This window comes from Tinamus guttatus, unplaced genomic scaffold, assembly GCF_059628265.1.
Source record: "Tinamus guttatus ecotype Peru unplaced genomic scaffold, ASM5962826v1 Tinamus_guttatus_pri_ptg000676l, whole genome shotgun sequence".
Taxonomy (NCBI): Eukaryota; Metazoa; Chordata; class Aves; order Tinamiformes; family Tinamidae; genus Tinamus; species Tinamus guttatus.
In genome coordinates this window covers 1,830,759-1,849,273 of record NW_028289210.1, presented here as the reverse complement: position 1 = coordinate 1,849,273, position 18,515 = coordinate 1,830,759, and the positions used below count along the sequence as shown (strand labels likewise).

Below are 18,515 nucleotides of genomic sequence, written 5' to 3'. Positions count from 1 at the left end.
TAGTGTTTCATTGTCACATGCCCAAATTCTCCGTACATGCCACCGTTTTCATGGGCTGCACATTGCAGGCAGGGGCTGTTAGCAGATGCTCTTATTGAGACTGCCTAACACTTCCCTTCTGTAAAAGACTCTCTTCATTCCCCCTCTCTGCACCCGCCCCCACCCCCCAGTTGATGTTTTCCTTACATTGCCTCAGGCCAGATTATTTTTGGAAGTCCGTGCATGTGCGTGTCTATATATGTGTGTGTCCTATATATGTGTGTGTATAGGACACACACACATATATATATATAGGATGAGGAAGAACTAACAATTTGGTGCAGTGTTGAGTCACAAGGGTCCCTGGAGAGGACTGGCATGGGCCTTGGGTCTGTTGGTGTTCACAGATGGTCTAAAGACTTGCCTGAGCTACAGGTACCTTTGAGGCAGGGTTGTAATGCAGCTGTGGAAAACTTTCATTATGCAAGTATTTACATCAGGAAATGATTTTTTTTGTATGTACACGCCATTTTTTATGTGTTCTTCAGGAATTTCTTTGAATGAACAAAAATCACCTTTCAATGTATTTTACTGACTGTTTTCTCATGCCTTTCTCTCTGTCTTTTTTCCTTTTAACTACATGCTGCTCCAAGGAGACCGGGACTAGTTGATATTCCAGACTTCTTTTATCCACAGGATTGATCATTCCTAGATCCCATGAAGAATATTAGTGACCATCGATTTCTTCAGCAGCTTCATGGCTGCATTTAAAAAATATTATTATAAAGTCTTAGTTGCATCTACATTATTGTTGGCTGGTAGGATGACTTTGGCAGTAGAAAATTTCCCATCTTTCTGAATTATTGATCGTGACACAAGCACGTTATGTCTGTAATGTTATATCAAAGATAATTAATTCGATCAGGAAAAGCTTGTAGGCCCTCTTTGAATACAAGTGTGAAAAAGAGATGCTCTGCCATTAAATCTTCTGGGGAGTATATGTGAGGTTTCAGTAGGGTTTAGGCTATGGGCAAATGCCGACTGCTCTGTTTTGCTGGCCAGGAAATGCTGTTTGCCTTGCAGCTTGCTCTGCTGGTAAAAGATGTACCAGATACATGCACAACATTTGAGCCTGGCTAGCTACAGTGCACTAGGATAGATAACAGGGGTGCTTGTGCAATGTTTGATTTGTTTGTTTAGCACAAGACTATAGTGGCAGTAGTAGCAATGTGCTGCTCTCTGGTTTGGCGGTGGATTTTGTTTTTCCTTTTCTCTCTCTCTCTCTCTCTCTCTCTCTCTCTCTCTTTTTTTTTTTTTTTTTTTTTTTTTTTTTTTTTTTTTGCCAGTGGCTTTAGCTATCAGTTAGCATCAGTGAGATGTTATATAAGAGCCAATATCTAAAATATATTTTAAGACAGATTTATTCTTGCAAATCATCATATTTAGTGAGTTGGAAGAAAATCTTGGTTTTTTTTGTCCTTGGAATGTTGTTGTTTTAAAACATGGTTCAGTGATTAGATCTCTTCTCCTTATTCTTCCTCCTCCCACTTAAGGGTGTTGCAGATAAGCTTCGTCAGAAAATCCACATCAAAATACAGATGATAATGCAATCTGATGCGCGTCTTTGTTGTTCACGTTGTTATTTTTGTAGTGCGAAAGTGCTCACTGTGTTCAAATCTGTTCACAGCAGATTATGATGTGTTGATAATTCTATTCAAGGCAGCTTTGTTCTTTTGCATTCAAATCTTTTGCAACGTGAAGAGCAGGAATACTCTTTTCACCTGGTGAGATGTTAGAAAGTGAAACTATTTTAACACGGTTGTAAGCTGCTGTAAGGGTGGAATTTTAAAATATTTTAAAATATTTCCCTGGCTGGATCTATGTATCTCTATGGAACTGACTGTTTTATAGCCATGACCATCAGAACTGGTTTCTATGAGTTTTGTATTGAAGTGAAAGGGACAACCTTGGGAGCCTGGCAAAAACATTGTCTTTGTATACTCATTACACTGATGTCATGTTTATGCTAAATTTTTATGAATTTGAATTTTAATTGCAAAGGTACAGGATTGAATTCTTGGAATTGTTAGGGCTAATCCTAAGCTCTGTTACTAGCTTTCACTGACATTGCCATGCTCCTGTGGGGATTTTTTTCTGTTCTTTTCTTAGAAGGTAGCACGTAGAAATGAATAGGTGGGATGAATGGAGAACCTCCGAACCATTCCTTACACGAATGAGAACTTCTTAAATTGTTACATGCCAGATTGTGTTCTCTGTAGTTGTCTGAGATACATTATCCCCCTCATATTTTATATATTAGGTTAGTGAAAGGATTAAAAAGGGAAATGCATAGCAAGCAAAGAGTAGCCAAGAGAGCAGTCGCCAAGTTTACCATGTTCCTCCATAGCTTTTCATTGGTTTTGAACAGGCTTTCTGAATAATTTTTTTTTGCGTGCAAATTACATTACACTTGGAAAAAGCTGGAGTAACTATTTGTTATGGGGCACTGCATTATTTTTGAATCTATAGAAGAACCCTCTATTTGATGCCTTTCAACTCTGGTCTCCGCTCAGATAAACAGGTCACAATCGGTCCTCAGCTGGAAACAGGGAAGTGTTGGCTTAGCCGCATGTGTAGGGCAGGAGCTAGGGAGAGGGTCACCCTGTTGAGCTACTCTGGGCTGCTGTGTGTTACAGGTGCGGGACTCTTGGGTTTCCTAGGAGCTGCAGGATTTGGGAATGGAGGATGCAGTGAGGAGAGGAACAACTGTGAATAGGGAGTATCATTCTCCCACAGATGCCCAAGTGTCTTCCTTTGGTCCTGACAGTTGATTGATTTATTCGATTCATTGCCTGTAGAGACAAACTTATTAGACATGACAGGCTGTATAGGTTGTAAAGTCTTCTCCCATTTCTTTGCTTGCTGTAGGCTAAGAGTTAAATATTGCTGAAGACTTGAAATCAGCCAAGAGAGGGAACTAATGGCTAAGAATAGGCAGTCAAGTATCAGCATGACAAGATTATCTCCAGAGGATATAATTTTCTGTTTAGGGGGGAAAAAAGATGTTGTTGTACAAAATAGGGACAGCAGTGAGATGACAACATTTGTACACTGCAAAAATGTGTTTAAGAGTAGCAGAGGCTATGAGTCACTGAAAGGAGACAGAGCAAGTTAGGTAAGTAATATGATTATGAGAAAAATCGCATTTAGTTAGCTAAAACAAATGGGAAGAATAATCTAGGTTGCTTATCACATTAGCAATTCTAAATTGATTGCAAGTAATAAGTAATAAAAATTTGAGCATGGCTAAAATCCTGATAGTTCAAAAAGAATAAAGTAAGAATAGGATGTTAGGAAAGAGCTCCTTTCCCAGCCTACTTTAACGCATGGAGGAAGGGTGGTGGGAAAAAAACATCACACTGGAATTCTCATGACTGCAGTTGAGTGAGGGTTGTACTGAACTAAAAGGCACTCCCATCTACTGCTTTCCTAATAGGTTGACAAGGTACGATTAAAGTAAGCAAACTTTAGACTGATACAATAATTTTTCTTACAGAACTCAAAAATCTGTCTTTGAGATAATTGTTCTAAAATACCTGATGGTGAGAGCGCAGCAAGGTCCCAGAGCGCCAATGGGTCATCCCTGGCATTTTGCCCTGCAGCCAGGACTTGTGTTCACCAGAGAGTACTGAGTGGTGCAATACCAAAAGTCAGCTGTAAACACAAAGATATGGAATTGTAAAGCTTACTCCTGTTGTTTTCATAGTGTGTTTTTATGTCCTATATTTTTGCATTCTGTCTATTAGGTTTCATAAAGTACTGTATCTTAAGTCGTGTGCAAAACATGATTTTTAGAACCTAACATGAATTGAGATTGTAGTTTCAATATATTGGTTGAATGAGTCTACTTAGGTGATGGGCAGTAAAACTGCTAACATTTAGCTTTTTAACTCATTATTAGGTTTTTCACAGCTTGCTGAGATAAATTGGTCTGTTCCAACTTTCTAAAGTATTATTTTCAGGATCTTTCCAGTTTGAAGAAATGGCAAGAGACATTGGTTCACTTTTCAGTGTTACAAAAAGCCATTGAGAAAGGATATTTGGGAACTAAGGAGTCTTTGCAGTGTTAATGTGAAGTACCAGTTCTGTGGCAAATAGCCATTACTTGGCTGCCTAGAATAGGCAGTGTTCAAGACAAACCCACAATAGAAAAAACAGTTATAGGGAGAAAGTTAAAACCTCACTCTCTTTGAGTTAGGTTCAGAGGGGAAGGAGTAGAGTTTTTGTTTCATAAGACACATGTTTTTGGGTCACCCCTCTCTGCAGTAGAGGGATATCTGGCTCAAGTTGCCTGTTTCCCAGCCAGCTGCTTCCTTCTTCTCTGGATGAGAGTGGCAAAGAAAGGCTGATGCTCTTCTCCTTAACTACTTGGGAAAAGTCCCCATGGAAGATTGACATAACCACTCCAGCTATGCTGGAAGCTGGGTTAGAAGTCAATTAAATTAAATTCTTGTCAGTATCTCAGGATTAGGTATTTGCAGTCTGTTGCATGATTGTGTCCTCTCCTTCTGTGGCAACTTAGTAGAACTTGATTCCAGGAAAGAATCAGTGTCACTAAAATTGTCACCAGTGACATCGGGAAAGACAGCAGTGAAGAAAATAGAAACTTTCTTGAAAATCCTGTATTTTAGAACTTGTTCTTCTGTTTATAGGATCCAGTATCAGCACTTGTTCAGAGATAGGTATAGCTGAGTCTCTGATCTACTCCAGAGTAGCAGTTTATATTCTGAAAAGCTCTGTGCCACATTGGTGGAGCACTGTTAAAAAACAAACAAAAAACCACACCCCAGATTCCCACAGTTAGTGTTATTTTAAGCATATTGGCACATTAAACCTGTTAATAGTGCCCAACTTCTCCAATAATTTCACTTTAGGAGAAATGTAGGAATTCTGTTTCAATTATGGTTTGATTGCATTGCGAAGCCCTGGGAAGGGAGCAAGATCCTGTTAGGATTTTCTAGGACAGTGTCCTGTGGATATGACTGTAGTTCTTCCAAGACCTGGAGAGTGCTTCAAATGCCTTTGCACTGCTGCAAATCTGAACTAATAAATTCTGCTATGTTTGAGGTAGCACCATGTAAAGTGGGTTTACACCTATCTGTCTGGTGTCTCCTGACTTAAGCTTGTGTTGTGGTGCTTGGTAAAGCTTCATGAAGACTTGCATGGGACTCGGTTCTACTCCTGCCATAGCCAAGCTGGCACTGATGGTGTTAGGGTCTGGCTTCAGGAGGGCTCCTGAGCCCGGAGTAGGGCTCCCAAGCACTGTAAAGCAGTCTGTGCTGCATCTGGCAAAGGAAGAGCTACTGGAAACAGTGCATGAGAGCCTGTCTCAAAACTTGTCAACCCAGATTGACTCCATCCAGTTTGGCCTGTTACCTTGTGTGGCTGGTAATAAATAGTGTCAGCTATTTGACACGGGGGATGGTCAAGCTTGGAGTTGTTGCCTTCTGCTTTACAACAGGGATTTGGGTTTTCAGGGTATATCCAATGTAACATTTTTTTCTCCTTTTTTGCCATGTAATTTTGATTTTTGTTTGAACAGACTTTGACAGATTAGGTTGAGCTGTGGAGAAAATGGATCAAGTTCCTTGAGGGTACTAAGATCCTTAAATGCTAGTGATCTGTGTGTAGTTACCCGATTTCTTCTATATGAGGATGTATGAGAAATGAGTAGAAGAAAAAGAATTAGACACCGAGGCCCTTTGGAGTGTAGCTCAGATCTGAAGGATTTTTCAAGTATCGGAAAATTTGTGTGCATTTAGCTGTGCAACAGTAACAGAGGGGTAATGGTACGTGCCATGATGTGAAATGTGGTTTCCTAGATCATATCACCAACTGATCGTGCAGACCTTGGCACACAGATCTTTAATAAACTCTCTACACTATGGGGGCAGAGGAAAGGGAGAGGTCGCAGGAGGTGTTTGGCAGAAGAAACATGATGTTTGCAGATAGAGTGAATCTTAGGGAAATGGATAGTGCATTAATTCGGGTGACAAGGAATGAAATACAGGCTAGCACCTAGCATGGGCCCACCTTATCTTTAGAAGTGGTCTAGGTGACACTGATGACAAAATTGATTGGCACATGGTATAACCAAAAATCCATGAAAGCTGTAAAGCTGTGCCTGTGTAAATGCTGCAGAGTGCTTCAGGTGTTAGCCAATAAATTAAACGAGTTATTTTCCCAAACTAAATAACGCACAAGAAAACTAAGGCTTGGGATAAGATTTTGTTTATTATTTACAGTAATGAAAACTCTTAGGCTTCCCCTAAAGACATGAGGAAAGCTGAAAAGCAATTACAAGACCTCTTTGAAAAGACTGTCCTTTAAAAGTGTCTTTTTTTGTCATCTGCTGTAAATGGAGCTATTGGAACCTCTGATAGAACTAATAATTTCAGAGGTCCGTAAAAGAGGGGTTACTCTCAAAAGCATTAAAAACTTTAGTGCTTGCTTGCTCTTTTCCCCCATCCAAGAGTTTGTTAGTGTTCACAAGCAAGGAAGCTGCTCTTGAATGTGACTGTATTTGGGCAGGGAGCAGAAAAAAATGAATTTCCGATGAAAATGAATGACTCCAAGATGCATCTCCTGAAACACTTAGTGTTCTTGGCTCAAAAAATTAGGATCATTTTTAAAGGGAGGCAAACAGTTATAAGTCCTGATGCTTTTTCTCCAGGGATTTGAATGCCTTTCATGGCTTGGTGTTTTCTTTTTGAAGTGATGAGCAGGCAGTGTGACTAAGCCGAAGCCCAAGCTTGTTAGACATGAAATGGATAGATGGAAGTTTAGTACAGATTTTCTAGCTCAAGGCCACACACATAGTGCAAATTTGAATGGTAAATCATTAAAAGGCCTCACACACATTCATGTAGTGAATACACAGAATAAATGGCTCATTTAATTTGGGTTAAAAAGTGAGGATTTGGGGAGTGGGGAGGTGGTTAGAGGTTCACAGCCTTCAGAGAGGCTCTAACATAAATTTTGCAGCTTTAGCAACCAAAATGGAGACTTTCTTTGAGTCATCAAGAACAATTCTTCTGTTGTTTATTCTGGAAGTTGAGGGCCACCTTCTCCAGTTTCATCACTGTTCTTGCAGAAAGATGATTTATGAGGCAGTGTGGTTTTTGTCTCTTTATTTTTCTTTTTTTTTAATAGCAACATATATCCCTGCCCTGTGCAACATGCTCAAGGAATAGAAGGTACTGACGTTTACTGATGTGGCAGAGAAACACACGACCTCTCTTGAAGGTTGGGTGAGGAGAGGCTGTTTTTAGGCCTCGGGTGGATTGAAATAAAATTGAGTGCTGTTTGCTTGTGTGATGTGTGTGCCACACTGCTCAGAGCGGTGCTAGGATTGCGTCCCCTGGCCCGTGTTAACCTGGGTGCTGCACAGCCTGCCTGGTTGTTAGTACATGCTGCGAGATACTTGCTTGTTAACCCAGCAAGTGTTGCCACTTTGTAATTTTACTCTTGTGTCTCTTTTAAGTAGAAGGAAACGTAAGAGGGGAATGAAGAGAGAAGGAGACTTGAAAGATTGATAACAAGCTAATAGGAAAGGAACAGTAGTGTAGCAATGCAAGATTGTTTGAAGATACTGTTATACAAGTTAACTGAAAATTAGCAACCAGGCAAAGAGAAGGAGATTCAAGTCTTAGACTTAGTACTGCAGCTGAGGAAAAGGCATTTGGTAATGGCTGGTGCTTTTGTGTTAATGGCTTTGGATTAGCATTCATCCTCTCCCTTGGATGTCAAAGGGAATCTAGATTTATTATGGTGAGTGCGAATAGTACTGAGGGAACAAAGCGCACATTCCTAGGAAACCAGCTGGCATTAGTCCTGGCACTCATGGGCAAGCTATTTTCTTTGCTGGCAAAAGCATTTGGAGTGGCAGGCCCCCGAGTCCTCCTACTGTGCGGATCCATCGTGGGAAAGCCTGCGCGTGGCCACACAGGAAGGCACATGCTGCCCTTGGAGCAGCTGTGCTGAGCCGGGCCGCGCGTGTGGGAAGGTGCCGTGGGAAGCCCCAGGGTGCCCGGAGTCGTGCGGGGGCCTCGTGGTGCCAGGTGCCGCAGGTAGCTTCTGTTAAAGCTGAAGACCTGTGGTGACTGTCTCAAAGCAGGAGCTCTCTTGGGGACTGTGGCACACCGTATCTGTGTTTCAGCGCTCACCCGGGGCAAACAACAGTTGCTGTGAACATTTTCTGTGGCAGGTATGAAAAGTTTAGGGTAACTCTGGGCTACTAAAGTGCTGAAGTGCAAAGCAGATAAAGAGCAAGGAGCAGGGACACTTGCTTTTGCAGAGGGTTTTCCCTGCATTCTATTTTCTCCAGTGCAAGCGGATGCATGCCCCATTTTGGGCATGGAACAGGACACCTTCCCTCCTGAGCCTGCCCCTGGCTGGCCGAAGATGCCGCCAATGCCGTGAATTGCTCTTTATGTTGACTTCTGCCTTGTCACCACCTTGGTGTCCTTCATCAAGTTTGACGTACTTGGAAATAACTGCAGTTCCTTGGTGCTTGCGCTGACGTTCAAAGTCATTCATGCCAATGTTCCTTTCCTATCTAACTGACTATAGCAGTGTGTAAGAGAAATGAGCCCATGCGAGTGAGTGGAGTTCATGTGCTAAGAGCATTAGTAAAGAAAAAGAACTTGGCCTTTCAGATTCAAAACATGGTGTATGTCATGGTGTATCTCTGTTTTTATATAGTGAAGAAAATGAAAGCACATTAATACTCTTAAACTTCTGTAAAGTTATTTACTATAAAAATTGAAAAACTGTCATATAAATCTAGCTTTTTTATATACATTTTATAAATTAATTATAAGCTGTTTGAATAACTTGATTCTCCAAACTGTTTGCTTTGGCTGTTGCTTAGATTAAACATCTATCCTAACCCATGAACAATCTATGAGCTTAAATGTTAAATGTGTGCAATACCTGCTGTTGCTGAGTTTGTTTTTACTGATATCTCTGCATGCATAAGCATTCAGTGTTGAGTTTGAGATTTTCTGTAGCCACAGAAGGCTTAGAAATATTAAGGATAGTAGCTGAAACTGATTATTCCCATGTTATCTGTGATAAATTTTTATTCCATTCTACTGAATTAATTTAATCTGCAAATCAGCTAAAGCCTCATTCAAAAATCAGGATATTTATATGAATGGTCTTGTGAATGACACCAAATAAACATTATTACTTAACAAAACTGCATACTGTTCTTAAATTTCCACCTCTTTTGTTTCTCTGTTTTTTTTTTTTTTTTTTTTAATTTTATTTTTATTTTTTTAGTGAGTGACAGTTGCTTCAGGAACCTTGCCGAGGATCGTAGTGGAATTAACCTTAAAGATCTGGTCCAGGACCCTTCTTTGTGAGTATCTGGCTCTTTTTGCTAAGTAAAGAAAAACTTCTTCATGATATCCTTATGAGTAGCTTTGTAATTGCATAAAGATTTAGTATGATGAAGTGCACTTAGCGCTTTAGTGGGGGTATGCTTGCCAGGACACTATATTGCTTGCTAATACAGACAGATATGATTAAAACCACGTTGTGTTCTGCCTGCTTCTGTTCACAAACTGACACCCAGTGAGTACGTATAGTAAAATGTGACTTAGTACAAGAGCAGTCATTAGAGGTAATGGATTCTGCCTGCTGCTATTTCAATGGAGGAACTGCATGCAAAATGTTACCCGTCCTTGTTTAAGGTGCACTGCACAGACATTAGGAGATTAAACTTAATTTATTTAATTATCCTAATTTTTCGTGACCTATGGCTTTTTTTTTTTTTTTACAGCTGATATTTTGAACATTTATTTCTATCAGTAGTTCATGTGTTAATTCAAGTGTAGAGCAGATCTAATTTTTACATCATGGCAAGTCTGGTGGTCTTCCTTTTCAGCTGATTTTGTGCAGAAGCTCAGTATTAAAAAAAGTCTTATGAGCTCTGAGATGATTTTGAAATCATATCTAACTTGCATTGCTGTTTTTTAATTTGGAGTGTTTTTCCACTTGTGTTCTTCAGTTAACTTCAATACTGGTATAAAATGTTTTTGCTAGCATGGAGAAGCAAGCAAATATAGCATGTATTGCGGTGGAAAGAGAAGGGGGAGGCGGGGGGGGAAGAAAGTGCTTCTCTAACAAGAATGGTTGCACACCCCACAGCGAGTCTGTGTGATGAGCCTTTCTGATAACGGGGATAAATGTTTCAGTAGTTGTTGGAAAGCAGCAGAAAGTACAATATGCAAGTAAGTATAATCAACGCTTGAGGTTCACAGAATGAATGCGGTAGCAAATATTTCAGTAATGACTATGTAAATTTAAGTGTACAAATTGAGGCTATTTAAAAGAAATTAATTTTCAACCGAAACTTGCCTTTCTGGTGGCTTTTCCTTCTGAGAATTATTTATGCTGTTTTCAGCTGATAGTATGTTCCCAAGCATACAGTAAATACTGGTGATAAATCAGAAATGGTGTATTTATCATTTCTGGAGATTGCTTTCAAAAAGAATGAATTACATTTGCTATAGAATGATGATCTTCCTTGCCATTTACACAAAGTAGAGTAGTGAAAACTTGTAGTTTCTTCTCTTATCTCATCATTTATGTGAAGATTGTAATCCGTTAATGTAATCTACAGAAGTTAAATGGATTTCTGTTGCTTGTAGTGTAAGCAACTGCAGAGGAGTTCCTCTTCTATCATTTTGAAAGATTGAATAAAATCTTCAAACATCTGTTACTTCTCAAGGATTTTTCATGACGTGTCTGTTATATGACAGATTATAATGCAAGAAAAGTCTGTTTCTTTTGGCCTTGCGATAGGAAAGTATATACTTTGTTTTGTCTTCCTAAATTGATATGCTTGGAAATGTGGAATTTAGTGCTTATTGGGAGTGTGAGTTGGTGGTGTTTGTTTTTGGTGTGCGCGCGTGTGTGTGTGTGTGTTTTAAGTGCAACTGTGTGGGGAGCCTTAAGTAAGTCATGATCCAACATATATAGTTGTATTGTTCAGCTCAGCTTTTTGTTCCTGGCTCCCTAGGTGCTGTGGTTTCCAAATCCCTTACAATGCAAGACAAATGCAACACAACAATATGGGGCTAAAAACTGGCAGTGTTGATCAAGGAGGTGTTTTAATCATTTTGAGGTGGGGGGGGAGGAATAAAGTTTGATTTTATTTTTTCAAGGTATTCAGCTCTAATGTTACCTGAAAGAGCAGCATAACATTTGGTTTGTCCTCTTTCCAGTTTAATATTTACATTTTTGCAATGAGATTTACACGAGATTTTCTTCATGCCTATTTGATCTCTAAACAAACTTTTTCTCTTTGGGGGGAATCTAGTATTAGATATCAAGGTCATTTTATGTAAAAACTTTTGATGTTTTCTCTGTGAATGGCTCTGTCATTCTAAAGATATTCAACACATTCTAATGTATGACACTAATAAAATAATTTAAGACAGTTTGAGAATTTTTAGGCTAATTAGCATGTAAATATGCAATCAGTGTATACTTTTAACCGGAGTTCACATTTTCAGCAATTGATGGTTTAAAAGGTAGGAGTATAATAGACTAAACGGTAGCATCAAAAAAGTTTAAGCGTATTTTATAATAGAACAATATGATATATTCTTTGAAATGTGTTTTGAATATCGTCTATGTCTTGCGAATCTTAGCTTGTTGATACAGTTCCCGAGCTCCTTTGGAGTCTCTGTTTATCTCCATTGTAGACGGAACTTCTTTCATTATTGCAGAGAGCTATAAAACCAATGATTGTGTTCCAAGGTTGAAATCAGCACTGTAGGGTATTCTGATTAGTGTCTCTTTAATATCAGGTGTGCTTAGTTACCAGGAGATTGAAGCTGGTTTTAGTACCTGTGTATTGCAGAAAAGTTCTCTCGTACAAGCTGTTAGAATAAAGTGAAGTTTGAATTCCATTTGTCTCTGAACTGATAGAAGTAGTATTTTTGTCGCTGCCTTATATTACAAAATCAGAGGTCAAGAAGGTAGATGCTATTTCTGGAAGTAATTAAAAGATTTTTTTATAATCTCTCACTTAAGGACTGAAAATCAGTCTGCTGAAGGTGATGAAAGAAATTTTGAGAAGGTTTTTTTTTTTTTCCTTCCCCAAAACAAAAGCTATACTGTAGATTTGAAGACCTCATAGATGCAATACTAATGTGAAGGAAGCTAGTGAAGTCTAGCACTGAAATTATCATAGATGATCCTTTTTGAGTTTTGCTCATCATTTGGAAGTCACTAGTACATTCTTCCTTGGTAAAGATTATAAAACCCGTGTAGGTAATTATAGTAATAAGTAAATGAGAAAGTTAAGCCCAAGTATCTCATTAGAAGTCATTGCTTAATCCTTCATAAACTGTATAACTTTTGTGCAGCTTTTCTGGTTTTCTAGTGTCTGTTATATGTCAATGCATGGGCATATATATATGTATAATTTCCCTTCATTGCTGGTTACAATAAGTCAGAGCTGAGACAAAATCTTTCTCCTCTAATTCTGCCCACCGATGTCTTGTTTTGTTGCACCACTCAAGTGGGACTTTATACTAATTTTTTTCCCATTGTTTGACTGGATTACCATGTGTTTTCTTGAATAGCCATGTCTTAACTATTTCCCTTGCTTCTTGCTTATTATGCAGTGATCTTTGCAAGGACTCATAGTATTATCGTAGTACGAAGTATGTTTCTGTGCAAAGGCAGTACTCATGAGGAACAGAAGGGCAGTCTATTTTTAGTACAGCATCTAATGGAAAAGTTGTACATGGCAAACTTCCAGAGATCTGGCACCTTCCTAAAGTAATTGATCATGATGAGCCAGCTCTATTAAGCACTTCTTAAAGTTGTTATAAATACAGTTGGCCCCTTGCCATCTAGATGGATTTATGATTTGAACGAGACAACCATTATATACTTTGACTGCAGGCAGTTTGCAACTGCTTGCCAAATTTGTCATATACCCAACAAGATCATCTTGCTCAAAGACTGAGTCTACCCCATTTCTTAGCAAGCTATTCCATTTATTGGAGTTATTATTTAGTTATCAATTTGTATATGTTAATCCCAGTCTGGATTTATCTAACCACTGGAGACCTGTTTGTGCTACTCAGTTAAACTCTGGATGTACTTGCATACTGTGTTAAATAACTTCTAAAAAGGGCCTAAATATGGATCATAAGATTAAGCAGAGACTTGAAATAAATTCCACTCAAGGGGAAATTAAACAGACTAGAACTTTTCACGTAACAAGAGAAAATTTGTGATGGAGGTACGCAAAATGATTATCATGGGGGGGGGAAGGCAAAAAGACAATTACACATCTTTTCACCATTTAGAAACTGTGATAGGGAGAAAAAAAATCAGACATGAGGCTTAAAATGACTAAAGTCAAGTGTATTCAAGTGTAGCAGAACTGAATATTGCATAATTGATAAAAGATCCTGTGGAATTGTCAAGTATAAATAACTGATAGAAGAAAGGGTTGAGACTGATGGGACCCAGCAGCCATGAAGCTATGGCTCTTCTGTGTGATGATCTCCTTGCAGCTTCTAGCTCAATAAGCTCTGAAACTGAAGGTACTGATGCAGGCGGTGTGACCAGAAGACAACCCGTGCTCTGTATCATGAATTTACTCACTGGCATTTCTTGCTTCTCAACATCAGAACCAATGTATTGAGATGTAGGGACCTTTGGGCTGAGCTGGTGTGGCAGTTCCTATATTTGTTTTGCAGGAATAGTGATTTCATGAATAATGGAATCCATGTTCGCTTAGAACATTTTTTCCACAGGGTCAGCAAAGATTTGTCCTTGAAAGTAGAGCAGGCTTCTCTGACACGACTGAATTTAAATTTGGTAGCCCTAGTAATGGAAGCACAAAAGCCTCTCAGCAAGGGAGTTGTAATAATTTATTACACAGGAGAAACTTTCCTCTAATCTCACTCTTAAAAATGACTAAATGCTCTTCTGAAGCCTTCTTCCAGAAATCAATCCTGAGCTGACCTCCAGACATGAGACTTCTTGTAGGAGACAGGATAAATTTTGTCAAAGCTATAAATAATTGAAAGAGTCTCTTAATTAGGGAAGGCTTCTATGTAATTTGCCTATGTATTTGCAGTGTAGATTAAGTTGTCAGAGGAAATGGATGTTCTAGTACAGCAAAATTGTAATAGAGAACCTAGCCACAATGTGTACCTGGGGTGCACCTTCCTGAACTGCACAGCTGACGGGGCCTGGGCAGCTGGGCAATAGTCCTGGCACTGCTGCCTGGAGGTGTATTTGAGGCTTTACACAGCACTACACACTCTATTTGAATTCAAAGTCACTTTTGAATTAGAAAGAATTGTGCTGTGTTTATTGTGGGGGTGGATCTTCACAATATCTTTAGGGTTGTTCATCCTGTAGAATGTAGATGTATGCAGACAGTATAGGAAGTATAATGACCTCATGATAACTCTTGTATTGCTTTCAGGGTCCCTTTTTTCACTCTCCCTGCCTGTAACTTGAGTTTCACCGTGGATTCTCTTTCACTTGTTAGCATGGAAAAAGGGACAAAGTACATGAACAGCATAAGAGCATAACCACAACATAAGTATATTTTTTTTTATGGATGACATCCTTGAAGTTAAAAACTTGACACATCAAGGATTCAAAAATTACCCGAAGTCATGTTCTGCAGACAGGCATTTCAAAGAACCATGGTTATACTGCAACATTAAATGTTTCCCTTTAAACTTAATAATTCTATTTTAAGCCTTTTGCTCTTTCTTTAGTTACCACACATCTCTTCATACCTCCAATTTCATCCCCTGGAATTCTGGATTGAATATGTATGAAATCAGAAATTGAATTTTCTTTTGGTTGTTGGATTTTGGATACGAGAACACTTTCTAATAAATGATTTTTTTTGAGTTGGAATCGAACTGTCCCCATGAAATTTAATCTAGATGAGATTTTCAGAGGTGAATGTCATAGGGAATACAAGATGCTCTAGAGTATCATTTCACTGATGTGATTGAATTATATATTTAAAGGATGCATACACTGAGAGGTCTTTTCCTGCCACAGTGCCTTTTAATTTACTATTTTTTTCCTTGTCATTAAGATGCTGTACAATAAACACCCTGTAAATATGTGAAGCTATTCAGTAGGGAAAAGTTAAGCAAAAGAATAAATGATGACGAGACAATATATACCTAGAATGTTTCTTTTTTGTATTTTAACAAAGTTCTAAATGGCAAATCTTTTTTTTTTTTTTTTTTTTATATATACAGATATAAAAGCTATTGGGCTTTCCCCTTGCCTCCTTTTATTATCTGCATCCATTTTTTCCAAGGAATGCACTGAAAAGTACAAACCTACTTCAAAAGTAAGAATGTCTGCCATGGAGCTTTCTCTCTGCTCACATAAACTTTTCTGACAGAGCCTAGAGAGCCACTCACTGTGCACATAATCCTGTAAAAACATTAATATGCAATTGTATTTTCATATGCAGATAAAGAGAATAAAAGGCAATGTAATTTAAAGATTTTTACCCATGTTGTTTTGAGATGGAAATGAGTGTGGTAATCAAAACAGCTAACTTGCACATTTTGTTCTCAGAGCCCTAGTTGTGAGTGTATTGTACGCACATGCCCCAGGAAATTGCACTGTGCATGCTCTACCACACTTGCAGTGCTCTGAAAGTTAAGAGAACTTCCCTCCTTCTCCCCCTGCCATCATTCTCTCAAACAATAGTGTGCCAGATTAGAAGTTTATTTTCATCCAAGCCTGAATGAATTTCAGGGCAAAATGAAAGACCTCAGAAGTGTCATCCTATCATATTTCTGGTTTCTGTTCTAGGGTACAAGCCCTTAAGAAATTTTTGAGAAAAATCTACATGTTTTTACTTTTTCGTCATAAATATTTTTTTAAAAAAAACCTATTTTGTTTAATTAAAAAAATATGGCAGAGAAGTAAAGTTAAAACTGTAAGATAAAGCAATTTTTGCAAAATAAGCAACTAACCCTCAGAAAATGTTCATCCCCACAGTGGCGACCATCCAACCCCACCTACTCATGCATTCAGAGATGGATCATCTTGTATTTTGTGTGTATCAGCAATTGCAAATTTTCCTTTCCAGGCAAAAAATAGGCCCACCCAAATCATATAAAATGGAATCTGAAATTACTTTTTTAGCTATATTTATACCCTGTCTTGTAATGTCAGTTTTGAAGTTTTAGGAAAATTAATTGTATGCTATTCAGTACTCTGTGGATATAATTGGCTTTCAAATGCATTCTGTCTGGATCATTCAGCGCTGAATCTCTGCTGAAAATCAAGAATTCCCCAGCAAGAACACCAAGGAGAATAGTTAGTACATTTTTGCTGTTCATCCTCCTGGCGTAGGAATGATTGTGTCTGCCATGAGCCTTGGGCTGGCAGCTTTCAAGGGCAGCTCTGTATGTGGATGGCTAAAGCAGCAACCCTTTTGGCAGGGTGATTCTTATTGTTAATCGTAGCCTGTGAATTCCTTTTTCAGAGGTTTACGACATTAAAGATGCATCCTCAAGGAATTAATTTGTGACCAAAAGATAGGTTAGATGAAAGTCATATTCATGATCATATAGATGTACGTGTATTTCATGATCATATAGATATACCCATATGTATACTATACTTTTTTAAAAATATAGACATTAATAGTATATGAAGTATTCAAGATTGGGAGGCTTCACATTGCTTTATATTTTAAAAACTAATATGAAGACATTTACACAGATCCCTCAATTCTGCATTGTGAAAATTGTGAAATACGTTTTCAAAAAATCAGCCCTGTGAAACCTTCTCTTTCCCTTCTCTTTAGTTTGTTGGTAAGAATGAGAAGTATTTTTTCCTCTTTGCCTTCATGGCAGGGCAGATCATTTTGGAGATATTTGCGAGGCAAATGAAGATTCTCTTGAGTTTTTTTTTTTAACCCTGGTAGAAGATGACACTGAGCACAGAAATCCCAGGGTTAGCCTAGTGAGCAGTGTGCCCAGCTTGTTTTCCTCTGGGTCTCCCTTCAGGCTCCCATTTGCGGTTCCTGCGGTGCCACGTGGGCCTGGGCCTGACCCAGCCCTGCGGCCTGGCCCCGGCCTCGCGCTCTCAAGCCCTTCAATGTGTTCAGCCAGAGCATTGCCTGAGCTGCCCAAAAGGGCCTGATCCGTTTTTCTGCGGAGCCTGTGGGTACGTAGCTGGCTTAAGAGCTCTGCTACAGCGTAAAACTGTCCTTGCATCTAAACCTTTCCAGTCACCAGCTCTATTAGCTTCGATGTAATGCTCTTATTTTGATTGTGTATATAAAGGAAAAACCCTTATGTGAACTGTGCAGCAACTGCTGCATATCTGGATATGCCCAAGCTATTTTTAAAGCCGTGATGATAGCCGTGTGAATACAGCAGCAGAGCTCAGTGCAGTCTGAATGAGCAGCCAGCTTCTTGGGAAGGTTTTGTTCTGCTTTCAGTGTCCGAGCTTTTCACTAGCTTGCCAGCTTGGCTCAGGCCTGGCCGAGTTGGCAAGCTAATGTAAAGGCCTGTTGAGTAACAGGACAGACCACTGACACTTTGATGGTCAGGAAAACCTTTGCATGCTGTTCCAGAAGCATGCTGCTTCCAGAAGGGGTGCCCTATCCTTCAGGGCATCCCTTGATTATCCATTCCTGTGTGGAGAAATACAGCTGCTGTGTGGCTTGCAAAGAGCGGGCTAAATGAGATGCTTTGGAAAATGAATTCAAAGTTTGTTTATGAAACTGCAATGTTGCAGATTAATTTCAGATTTATTAGGTTTGAAAATATGCTTACTTAGCACTTTATTAGAATTCAGATCTGTGAGTGTTACAGGTAGAGTGTAGACTTCTTCTGAATCATCAAGTCAGAATTTAGAAATCATAAATTATGTATTTTTCTTTTGTCCTAAAATTCTGTGTGGAAAAAATATTGTGTAGTCATGTTTGATACATGCCAGAAAGAAATGTGATACTTAATTTTGTACTAATGTTCTTGAAAACCTTTCATAGAGGAACTTTTAAAATATTTACAATGCACAATTGTTTTAGTTTTAATTGAATTGCATGTTTTGGTGGAAAAACTTCTAGAGTCCTTGTTGATCCCTTTTTCTCTGCCAAGTGAGCACGAGCAAGGACGGAGGAGCTCTGAGCTGGCTGGTGGTGGGGTGGCTGCGCTCGGCCCAGCGCCGTTCTCCCTCCGTGCGGGGCTTGTGACTTGAGGCTCGGGCCACCCTAACTGGCATGGAGCTGGCTGTCATCTCATGTGGAGTGCTGGTGAAGCCCTCTCTGGAGGTAGACAGACCCCAAAACATGTCCTTTTCTATCTCGATGCATTTAGTAGCCTAATTATTAATAAAACCTTTGAGAAATAGGTAATAAACTTTAAAAAAAGAAGTAGCAAGCTTGCATTATAATGAATTCTTTAAGTGTTAGCCTTTAATTGTTGCTCAGG

The 18,515-nt window shown here is 39.0% G+C and overlaps 1 protein-coding gene across 8 annotated transcripts in view; it reads left to right on the top strand.

The window, feature by feature from the left end:
- The window catches only part of GPHN (gephyrin), a 254,183-nt gene that overhangs the window by 60,304 nt on the left and 175,364 nt on the right, over positions 1–18,515 (top strand). For all 8 annotated transcript variants that reach the window (XM_088536554.1, XM_088536553.1, XM_088536550.1 and 5 more), the window contains exon 2: positions 9,325–9,403. In XM_088536554.1, coding sequence (XP_088392680.1) covers positions 9,325–9,403 — 79 coding nt within the window. The remainder of the gene's footprint in view (positions 1–9,324; positions 9,404–18,515) is intronic.